We start from the raw sequence: 12563 nt of genomic DNA, 5'->3' as shown, positions 1-12563 counted from the left end.
GAACATAAGAGAGTAAGGCAGTGAGCTGAAGTTTACCGAAAGATGGAACAATCAAGTCGTAGTATTGTAAAGATGAAACTTAACAGGACTGCGTTCGGATTCCTATCTGCTCCCCGGATGTCATATCATCCTTGTTGTTTATCGAACGTTAAACAAAGATGACACCCGAGGAGCACTCGGGTGAAAATCCGAACGCTGCCCAGATATGTAAGTAATTAAGAGTAAGGTCCATATATTCAGAACACGCTTACTTGCTATATTTTACATTGCTTTACGTTATTTTACGTATATCATAGAAATTCGGAGATAAAAGTGCGTTCTGGATACGGACCTTAATTTTTATGTCTAAAATCTTTAATAGTCAGACGATAATAATGATGATGCGTTAAAGGGACAAGGAGCTAATTTAAAAGATTATTTTCTGTTTTATAAAATGTTTAAAGTGTGTTTAATAATTTTTTTTTACTTCAAAGAACGAAAACTATGAGTGTAACAACGATTAAATGCACTAGAGTATCCCGGTATGATCAGAACTTTTGAAAAGTGTGACCACAATGGATTAAATAATTTATGTAATATACATTATATAATTATCATTTTTAATTAAAAAATGTATTTTTAATTATACGATTAAAAGTAAAATTTGAAATTTATTTTTATTCGTTCTGTGAAAAAGGATAAATCGATATTCGATCATGTATGCACACTTTCATTCTTATTATACTATTTATATATATATTAATCTATGAAAATTTTAAATTTTTGGAAGTTATTATTATTGCTCCTTTTCATAATATTATACAATAATAAATACAAAAATTCATGACAAACGATAATTCGATATTTGATATTACGCAGAAATGCTCATATATCTAATTAAAATTATGTATTAGATTACTATATAAGAATAATAAAAGAAAATTAAAACTTGGATCTATGTATATGCGAATGAGATTTGTAGGATATTCTTAGAGATTGTTTGGAGTTATATAGCTTGTTACCATATTACCATGTACAGATCTACACAGTCTATTAAATTAAAAATTAAATAATGAAGTTTTCAATTACGCAAGAAATTGTAAATTTGATTAGATTATAAAGTGCTAAGGCACCAGAGGTAAATGCAAATAATAATAGTGATTAATATTACGTTACTTGCTATTAACATTAAGATCATTAACTATAGAAGTTTATTTTGTGTGTAAATATGTTTAATAGTAATACATGTTGCAAAGATATTTATACATGTTTACATATACAGGTATACCCTACATCTCTTGATAGTCTCAGACTTCTCGTTCTCGTTTATTTCAGAGAATAAAAGAAATTAAATATTTTTTGTATATACTCATCCCGTTAATTGCTATTGTATTTCAATCATATTCATTATAACTTAAAAAACTAATTATTATCGAATTAAAAAAAATGATTATTTTATTAATATACTTTTTTGTGTAGTTTTCTCTTGCCACATAACTTTTATAAATTATTTTCGTAAACAAGTAAACAATGATAAGAAAACGAATCTACTAATTTTATTCAATATTATATCATCAATTATTAAAATATTATCACTATGCAATTAAAATATTATTACGTTATACGTTTACGAAATATAATATATATGTATTATGAAACATACAGAGTGTATCCTTCTACAAAGTTCAAAACTGCTACAGCGGCTTCAACACGTGAAAACAAGTCGAAAATGTGATATGCCTAATAGACATGTCCAATTCTAAAAAATTTTAGAATTACGGAGTATTAAATAAGAAAACATAAACCGAAGTAAATATTGTTCAGAGTCCTTTATTTTATTGTTCTAATTCCTGACTCTTATTCTGATAGACTAGTAGATCTTTTATTCGTCTCCAAAATGAAATGAATGAAATTGAGAATTCAGAACAATTGTGCCAGAAATATTTGATGCTACTGATATCATCCGTGAAACTCCAAATATTTTTCAAAAAGTCCCAAACAATTTATTAATTCGTACTAAAAAGTGTGTCGAAGTCAATGAAAGAATTTTTGAGCATCCTTTGTAAAGCATTAAATAAAATAACGAGCATTAAACAACGTTTATTACAATCAGAGAGAAACCTGAGTGTAGATACCTGGCCTTTTTTATGTACAAAACCTCGTAAGGTAATGTTCACGTTTTTGTGGTTCTCTTCCATACTATTACGTGGATTAGACAAGGACGACCAATCAACTTTGATTATTTTCTCTGTTACGATTCATGTTTTCTTATTTCGATATCCCGTAATTTCAAAAAATTCCAGTTCGCAATCAGACATATATTTATTAGACATTTTCATATTTATTCGACTAGTTTTCACATGCTGAAATTGCTGTAGCAATTTTAGTACTATATGGAGAAACACCTATATAATACTATTTTATGTTTCTATATTATATAATTATTGAATATAATAAAAATAATGGAAAAACATCTTTTAGTACATGGCAATTAATAAGACGAGTTCAATACTTATATTTTTCCGATATTACCTATGTTTATCATTTCAGATAGTGTAAACACATGTAAATAAATAAGTTTTTCACTTAAAAACATTTTCATAATTTATGTTAGATACTTTACTGTAAAGTTACAGTCTAATGATATACATGGACTGGATAACTTTTCTTGCACTCATGCACTTGCAATCGTAATTATGATTCTAACTAAAAATTAATATATAATTATTCTTTTATAAAAGTCTAAACAATAAAGCCACTTCAAGACAAATATCGCTTTTTATTTCTACAGTTTGGTGTGCTGCTGTGAACGCAACAAGATCGCTTCTCCATCAAATATTTTCGAATTTTTATTCCAATCTACAAAGTTCAATAATCCCTTGTGAGATCACAATATTTGAAAATTAAATATTTATTCTCAATAAAAGACAAAAATTACGACATCACATATCAAAGATAATATTTGAGTCATTAATCAATAAACCACTTAGAATAAAACTCTAGATCTGAAACTGTTATATACAATATTTATTGATACAATTATAGTCAAATTTGACAAAATTCCTGTCAAAACATAGTGTTTCTACGATACTGTCCCAATACATGGATGCATTCCATATTCTTGTTTATATAATTTTATCTTTACACAATCCTAAGACGGAATTTTCTTGGTTTTCTACTCTGCCATATGACCTACTTTATATCGTATTATGCTGCGTCACATATTTTCGATTATTAGCTCCGACGTTAAATCATTCAAATTTTTAAGATAACACAACAGCTGCCATATATATGAATGCATGTAAAATATTTAAAGGTACTATAAAAAAAGAATACACAAATGTGATAATTACGCACAATGGTTGATTTTGGTTTTAATAATTGCAGGCAATTTAGCAGTTGTTGCTAAACATATACATTCCTCTTGTTACCTCTGTGTGTGTATGTGTGTGTGTACACAGTGGATGATTAAGATCGACAAGAGGTATAGAAGAGCAACTGCTACAAAAGGCAGTAAAATGTCAAGTATGACAATCAACAGGACAGTACGACAGTCAAATGTCTGCATGACAGTCTTTTGAACACCATGAGGTCATGGGAACACTGAGAACTGTAATTCGCTACGATACCATCTCATGCCAACCGCTGCTATTTACAGAGTTGGTTTCAAGCGAAACTGAAAGAATAAGAAATATGTGAAAAAGAAAGAAATGCGAAAGATAGTATGTTAATATGGTACATTAGAGCAATTCTTTCATACATGAATAAAGTGTATCTTAATTTTATATAAAAACTTACTTGTTTTATCATTTTCTGCATCTAAATATGTTCTTGGACCCCATATCCTCACCGTAAAATCATCCGATACAGAAGCCATCATTTGATGATACACAGGATTCCATGACACACAACTGACTAACCTACTGTGTCCAGTGAGAATCGCTATAGGCAGTTCTCTTTTGATATGCCATACATACACTTTATTGTCTGTAATAAAATAGGAAAAAAACAATTATATTTGTTCATAATTATTAGTCATGTTGTATAATTACTTTTCTTTAAAGAAAACTAAACAGTATATAATGATGTAATGTATAAAAATATATCTTATTTTTACATATGACAAACCTTCACTGCCAGAGGCAATAAAATCTTGATTAACTCCTCCGAAACAGCTATGGATAGTAAAATGTCCTTGAGTGACGCCTCGAAAACGCCTTATAAGGCATTTATCTTCTAAATCCCAAAGATGCATACCTTGATTTGCCACATTAAGTAATACGAGTCGATCTGTTCTGTCTACGCTAAATGACATAATGGGATGTTCCTCTTGTAATCTGTAATGATGCACAGAAATATCTCTAAAAAATTTTGTTCACAAAATAATACAGGTTATCAGTAATTATAAATCATACATAGTGGCATCGCCTAAGTCGTCGAAAGTATAGCTGCGAATTCTGTGATGTGTATCAGACGCTAGAACAGTCCTCCCGTCACTGCGGCACCACAGACATTTTACTCTTACTCCTTCCCATGAATCAGAAACATTACCGTCCATATCCTGAATGTTTTTATATTTACAATGTATTCAATTAGAATTTAATACATTGAAAAAGAATGTTAGATATGTTTAATAAACTTTTTAAATCTTTCTTCTTAACTATTCGGCTGTAAATGTTGTTGTATGTATACATCTAGTAAGGGAGGATTACAACTTTCAAGATAAATCAAATTTCTAACTAAATAATTGAAACATATTATACTTCGTTGTTCAATGACATTGTTATTTTGTAGTGATTGGAAATTTTGGACAATATTTTGTAATTGTAAAGAATTAATATTTTACTGATTGAGAATTTTCAAAAAGTAGTTTTATGTTCCATAATATTAATATTATAAATTTTATTTATTTCGAAATTAACGTACGCATTGATAAAATTGACCACGAATTCCTCCCGTCACAAATTTATTCGAATCACGATGCCAGGCACAGGCTGTTAGCGAGTCATCCGTGCTTTGTGTCAATTTTACGCGTAATTCGCAATCAGGTGTATCGATACTCCAAAGCCACAGTTCTGGGCAATCTTCAGGACCGCAAACAAGTAGATAATTGCTATCAGGGCTCCAAGCAATTACTCCTACACCATATGAATGACCTTCAAGTGTTTTCCTATGCGTCACTTTTAGTGTTTCCTACATTTAAACAAGAGTTTATTAATTATACATATATTCATATATATTATACATATATAAATATACCTATATATTAAGAAACAAACCTATATAAGCTATTTGCTACTAAGCGCACTCGTTTCAAATTGCAAATTTTTAAATTATAGTTTTTTTAAGCAAAAATTTTGAAAGAGATCATTATTTATTACAATTTTTCAATTTTCATTATATATTTTTATATATTATTATGTATCAACTGAATCTCAAATTTCTATCAAAGTGAAATCAAAATCTTGAAATTGTCTAACAAATAATGAATAAGGTACCTGAGCCGAAGACTGACCTAATTAATTTCATTTTTTTTTAATTCTATTTATGGGGATATTGAAATAAACTAAATGAGAATCAAATCTTTCTTTCATTTACTCACAAAAATAAAATATATTGTTTATATAGAATATTTGTAAATGGACGAAAAAAACATTTTTTTTAACTCTGATATTACTATACGCATGAATATAATAAAACTCAAATAAAAAATAAATTAAAAATAATAAAGAAAATAAATATTATCTTTCTAAATCAGTTTTAAAATAATTACTAATTACAAAAAGGAAATTCCTTAGGACTTACTCTACTCTCAAACATTACAATTATTATTAATTTTGTCTGTAAGTAACTCTAATACTTTGGAAATTTCTAGCAATTTAAATGCAATTTTAACTTCTTAAAAGATAACAGCATTATTATATAAAAATCATTATTCTCTAGTATATGCCACACATAATAAACAAATAACAATCATGTCAAGTCATAATAATAATTACATAAGTGGGCCTTATTTAATAAATACATTGCTTAAAAAAAAATACTTATATTCATTAAAAAAAAATGGATTTATTTGTTATTTTCTATAGCTAGGAAGTTGAATAATATTATAATGTATTATAATAAATTATGAAACAATGTATACTGATAAACTTTGCAGCGAATTGTTGGGATTAAAGAATTGGAATCGATAGTAACAAATTTGTTTATTACAACAAAAACTTGTATGTATGAGCCTAAAAATGGCTCGAAGTAGTTTATTATTCGTCTATTTTTTTTTATTTATATTTTGTATTTATTCTTAGAACATCTTTTGTTTTCAATCATTTATTCAAAAAAATTTAAATATTTAAGTTTGTCAAAGTTGATCAAAAAATCTACAAAAAATTTCTTTATTCAAGAGAATATGATGTACACATACTGTTAATGCGCAGTATTATGTATGTATACTCACTGGATCTACATCCCATATAATTACAGTCATATCTTTACCACCTGTGGCGAGCTTGAGACCATCAGGTGAAAATTTGCAATACCAAACTTCGTCGCAGTGATCGTTGAGTATCTGTATGGTATAGCACGGAAATTGATCCTCACCACAATTATGATCCACAAGTAGAGAGACATTTTCTAGATTTGTCTGCTTTCCAAGAAAAATCATTTCATTATGAAACATTGCATGAAATATTATCGAAAATAATTTTAGCAATAAAAACACATAAACTTATTCGTTATATGTATAATAATAATAACAATAAAATAAATCTGCTTTCACAGACGTCTTTATATTGCACAGAATCTCAATTTAAAAGTCATATGTACAACATTTACAACTTTGAAAAATGAGAGATTTTATAAAAAAAATTTTTTGCATGTTTTATAGCAAAAATTTCGCAGTTATAAAAGAATATATACAATCAAAAAATAAATGTTCCATAAGATATTTTATATCTCAAAATATCAAAATTGAAGTAAAATATTTATTTTTTAATAACTAACAGAACTTTAACAAGAGATAAATTATCTTAATATGCTTACTTTAACATGCAGAATAATTAAAAGAAATGTTATAGAAGAAAATTCGCTGCTTTTTTTACATAACACAATACTTTTAAACAAAAGATATCGATGAAATTGCATATATATTTCATAAAAAACACATGATACAAAAAAATGTGTTACATGCATCATATTTTGTTCTCCTAAAATCTATTCTATAATGTGCTCTTTGTTTCCTATTTCTTGTTTTTTACCTTTTTTCTCCTTTGCAACCATTTTATCGACAATTGTATTTTTTGCTATTTCTTGTTTCTTTTGAAGTTCATTAACTTTTATCTCGGGCGATATAAAACAAAAAAACCGGATAAGAAGCAAAAAGACAAGATGTAAAAAATAGCAAAATGCAAGAAACAGGAAACAAAAAGCATATTGTAGAACAGGCTTTAAGGAGAACGGATAAAAGTCGTCGATTTTTGCTCCCAACCAGAAAGTGAAATGTGTATGTTTTTTTATAATTTTTGGGCTGCAGAATCACGTGAAGCAATCAATTTTCCATATAAACATGAAGGAAACATAAAGAATAAAATCTTTTATTCACGTCGTTATGAAATTGCTATCAGTTATGCTTCAATATTTAAAAATTATTAATAATTTCCGTAACGATGTGAATAAAGACTTTATTAACTTTATTTCAATGTACCAATTTTTTTCTTGAGTGTAAGATCATTATAATAATTTTCGATTTTTCGAACATAAGGAAATGTAAAAATAAAACAATTCCTGACCAACCGTGAAAAAGGTATACATTACTTTTAACTATCTATTTCTTTATCTAAATAAAATATTCAAGAAATCGAAGAATATCTTATTTTTGAAAGAATGATATACTTAATTTTATGAATTTTGCGAATATATTTTTTTCACATAGCTTATGCAATTAATACTATTTCTCTTATCTTTTGATATTGTGTTGCAATTGCTGAATAGATATGTATCAACAATTTATTATGTATAATTACATTAAAATTGAATTACCAATGTAGAAGAACTCTACATAATCGTTATAACATTGCTGTTTTAAAGCGCTATTAACTATAACATCATTCCATTCAATGGCATTACGGTCCAAATCGAACTCGATTTTCTCTGGAGATGAGATTCCGAAACAATAATTTTTCCGGAATTAGGTTGTTAATTTAATGTCGAATCCCCAACCTAGGGAATCGATACATCTACTGATATATCTACTGATATATGAGAGCGACAGTTTTTAACACCACCGGCTCCGAATGGCAGTGGCAAATATACTCTCGGTAGTTTGCCATTGTCTTCCGAGGAATGGCAATCAAATCAAACGTTTGTATTCTGGGTGGATTTGAACCCTGGGATTTTCGGCATAGAAAGTAGTCACACTATAATATCATTAAAACGCTTTAAAATGGAAATTTCGGCAGTTAGATTCATCAATAAGCGTATTAATTATGTCAATATTTGAAAGCGAGTTAATGTACAAAGGCACTTTCGCTATTACGCGCGCGATGTGCCCTAACTGAATGCGCGAATTTCAGATGCTACAATTGATGAACTTTAATCATTTATAATTTAAAAAATATTGTAATCTCGATATTTTCGTATAAGATTTCGTCTTAGAATATTTCACAAAATCTGCTAGTAAAAGGAATCGCACTCTTTCTGGGACATTTTGTGTATACACACAAGCACGCACACATAAAAAAATTGAAAGAAATTCTCGGCAAGATAGTTACAAAACAAACTGCATTCTCTAGCTCTATTTTCTTAGTTACAAAATATAAAAATAAAAAGTAATATTACAAGAAATAGAGCATAGTTTGCGATTCAAATCGCAATTTAATTCATTAATTCATTAACATATACCTGCGAATGCGTTACATGGTACGTGCAGAGTTGATTTTGCATTTCCACAGCTTGACAAAGTAAAGAATGAAGTCTGCGTGGCGGTAACATAATGGAGGGTGGCAGAAATCTTTGCAGTCTGTCCATAAGTGCAGCCCTGGAGGCTGATCCTTTGCCATCCCAACTTGCGCGTGTCTGTCAACAAGTGTCCATTTGCTAGTGACCAAATTTTCAGTTATAAATTAGTTTCAACTATATTTTAAGAATAAGAAAGCTTCAGTTGTTGTAGGAACTTATTAGTACACGACCTAAATCAATAAAATACCATACGAAATCTGTGTTCATTATTTAAATCAAATATATGGAGTACCTGTAATTCATCTCGTCCACTGCACATCATAAATAAAGATAACTGGTGAATACGACCGGTATTATGCCCCAAAGGTGTAAGCTCATTGCGCAGTACATGTAACGCATCAAACACCATACCTTCTTCTAAATATTCTAAATATTTTTGTTCTAGCAATAAGAATTTCATCTCCTACGGATAAGAAAAAGATATTGATTGAATTGTCAATCAAATGTTTTACTAAAAGTTTGTCTGCAAATCTTCTTAGCTTTTTAAAATTGCATTATCCTTCTTCTTATCATTATTTAATATTTAAGTATTTATAAATATTTATACTTCATATATTATACTTCTTATATTTATATTTCAACAGTATTTGTGTGTATGTATATATGCAAAAAATTTTGTGACTTTGTTAGGGGAAACAAATCTTTATATTTATATATTAATTGAAATTTAAAAATATTTCCATTTTTTTAAAGAGCATTTTATTGTACTAATAAATCTTTTAAAGTAATATAGTTTTGTAGTGACTCTTCATTAAATTGCCATCAAATTGTTTACATTTTATCGTATTTGAGCAATGTCTATGTTTACATCTGATTGTTAATTTAAATGTCAAGCTATACAAATATAATTTTCACTACCAGTTACCTTAGATAATCCACACACATATGCGCGCGCGCATGCGAACATTTCACACATATACATACACATGGCAAAAAATGTATATATTTTTATCTTGTATATGATAAATATATGTATACATATAACAAAAAAAACTAATAAAAAATATATAATAAAAGATTAATATATTTATTATACATTATATAATATAAAAATAATAAAAAGGATACGTAACAAAATTTATATACAATCTATAAGAACAATCATCAATTATATGAGAAAAAAGATTTACCACTAAACTCTGGTTTGCACTATCTAAAAAAGACTTCAGTTCATTGAGGGTATGATCTGCTTTGTTCCAATCACCATCCATAACATGCTGCCTAAATTTTGCAGCAGTGGGATGATCTAGACGACAGCCTGATTCTTGCATAAGCAAATCTGCTGTCCGACTAAAAATAATATCTTTTGTTACTCGCTATTAATCATAAATTACGATCTTCATATTTAATCTTATTAAAAATTTATATAAGATCTTTTAAAAATGTGTATTAATCAATGTACAGACACGAGTATTTACACTAAAATAAATATAAATATTTGTACCTGCCAAAGTTATTGAACAATAATATACAGAATGTTCAGTAAAGATCATAACAACCTTTAAGGATAGATTTCTGAGATCATATTGAGACGAAAATTCTAACACCAAAGTGTCAAGGATATAATAGTTTTTGAATTATAAACTCTTAAAGTTAGCGAATACCACCTACAGTTCGTGCACTTAGATGCGTGGATTTTCCGTTTTATCTGAACGCACGAACTTTAGTCAGTATGATTCGATAACTTTAAATGCTTATAATTCAAAAAATATTAAAGCCTCGATATTTTGGTATTAGAATTTTCGTCTCAAAACGAAGGAATTTATTTTTAAGTTTTGTTACGGTTTTTATTAAACATTCTGTGCGCGCGCACACACACACACACACACACACACACACACACACAATTTGTTAATTCTCATCATTAAAGTAATTTGAGGATATAATTATGATTTTATTTAAATCATCTATACTTATATGAAAGGTAAAAATATTTTAATACTCTCTTAAGTTATCCAATATTATAAAATATAAATATATATACCTGACAGATATGTATCTGTATCTCTAAAATATACTAGAATTATTTTCTATCATACAAATACAGTTCATATAATTTTTTGATAATATTTTCTTGATAAATTTGAATTAATAAGAATGAAAAATTGATTATTTAATGTTATTTTGGTAAAATGATAATTGCATAAAGAGCGTGCATACATATATACATGCACATACGCGTACACATACATGTATATGCATGCGCATTTGTAATTTATGCTATAAAAAGACAAATATTTAAAAATGAGAATAAACGACTTTTTTACTTTTAGACTAAAGTCTTTTAACTGATGATCTGAAAATAGTGAGAATTAATTATAAGTTACATACTCCAAACCAACTGTCTTTAAATGTTGTCCAATAAGTCTCACAATATCTTGATTAGTTTGATCCATTATTTTTGGTGGTCCCAAACTCTGATTTATGTCTCCATTGACACCATTAATGTCATTATCTGATTCTGGTAATAGATTGCCATTAGCATGAGGCCCACCAGAATCTGCCTTAGCTCCATTTTGTTGCAGCCCAGAAGATACACCACCGTTTGAGGCCTGCTGTTGCATTACGCTGTCATGCATACTGGAATGTTACCCACAATGGCAATATTAGTATATTACTGTCATTCACTTGAGGGCATATCAATTAGTATATCTTATTTTTATAGAATTTGAAATTAAATTTTCTCAAAATTTTCTATAATTCTGAGATTTATATAAAAATCACCATAAATTGCAAATGTTAACAAAAGAAAAAGTATAATTCAGCACTAATCTTATATTTAAAAAATTATATTAAAAAGAGTTCTGGAAAGAAAATTAAAAAAAAAAGGAACATATAAAAATATGTGGGTACTCCCGAATTTTTACTTTATTTAAATTGGACTTTGACGTGCTTATACGGAAAAGTGGTGAAAAAAATGACAGATTACCGATAATTATCCATGTCCGGACTGGAGGAGTGGTGCTCGTCCGCTGGTCTTAGGGTAGTCGGTACAGAACTACGGGACCTTTTGCGCGGTGGCGGAGCGAGTCCACCGTCGTCCGACTCGCTGCTCGAGGCCAGGCTTATGCGCGTACCGCCCCGTTTTTCACACTATTATTGTCCCACGGGATAACCGTTGGCGAATAGTGACACGGACTGAGACTGGGGCCAGGATAGAAGCGCAGCCACGATTGCGTGAGGTACGAAAAAAAGAGCCTTTCTCCCCGTTTTTTCTCTCTTCACCACTTGTCGCGTTGGATCTTAAAAGTGTTCGCACTTCCTCGCGTGTCCTTCCTTTGCCGCGGACTAGTTCACCGTCGCTATTCTCGCCGTTTCCGCGAGACTCGATGATGAATGTCAAAGGAAACGGGATCTGTCTGCCAAAACCGATACGAGTCAGAGAACAATGACTGCAACACAGCTGATACTTGTTTGGATCCGTCGTTTACGTCACGTCGCACTCTTCTTTACGGATAGATTAGCGATAGTCGCGCCTACTACATCCGCTCGCACAATGGGTGCATTCAGAACGACAATCGCTCGCCGTGCCTCCAGTGAACTCTTTCATCTGATTGGTCTATATTTTAGGA

General features: G+C 29.4%; 1 protein-coding gene across 2 annotated transcripts; it reads right to left on the bottom strand.

Moving 5' to 3' along the window:
* Positions 1-2985: 2985 nt before the first annotated feature.
* On the bottom strand, positions 2986-12469 carry LOC105147275 (WD repeat-containing protein 26). 2 transcript variants are annotated; one of them, XM_087415986.1, is made up of 11 exons: positions 11921-12469; positions 11323-11571; positions 10122-10281; positions 9224-9394; positions 8875-9048; positions 6434-6622; positions 4906-5172; positions 4395-4540; positions 4108-4316; positions 3778-3966; positions 2986-3655 (listed from the first exon to the last, which is right to left on the bottom strand). In XM_087415986.1, exons 1-11 carry the CDS (start codon positions 11932-11934, stop codon positions 3600-3602), a joined length of 1824 nt encoding a protein of 607 aa, XP_087272112.1. In that variant the 5' UTR covers positions 11935-12469; the 3' UTR covers positions 2986-3599. The 2 variants fall into 2 exon arrangements, with proteins under 2 accessions (XP_087272112.1, XP_011056471.1); XM_011058169.2 differs by having other exon boundaries at positions 6434-6619; positions 11921-12468.
* Between the last annotated feature and the right edge of the window lie 94 nt (positions 12470-12563).

Source organism: Acromyrmex echinatior, chromosome 19 (genome assembly GCF_024713525.1).
Source record: "Acromyrmex echinatior isolate Ae372 chromosome 19, ASM2471352v2, whole genome shotgun sequence".
In the NCBI taxonomy this organism is placed as follows: Eukaryota; Metazoa; Arthropoda; class Insecta; order Hymenoptera; family Formicidae; genus Acromyrmex; species Acromyrmex echinatior.
The sequence above is the reverse complement of the archived record's forward strand: the minus strand, read 5'-3'. Positions and strand labels throughout refer to the sequence as shown.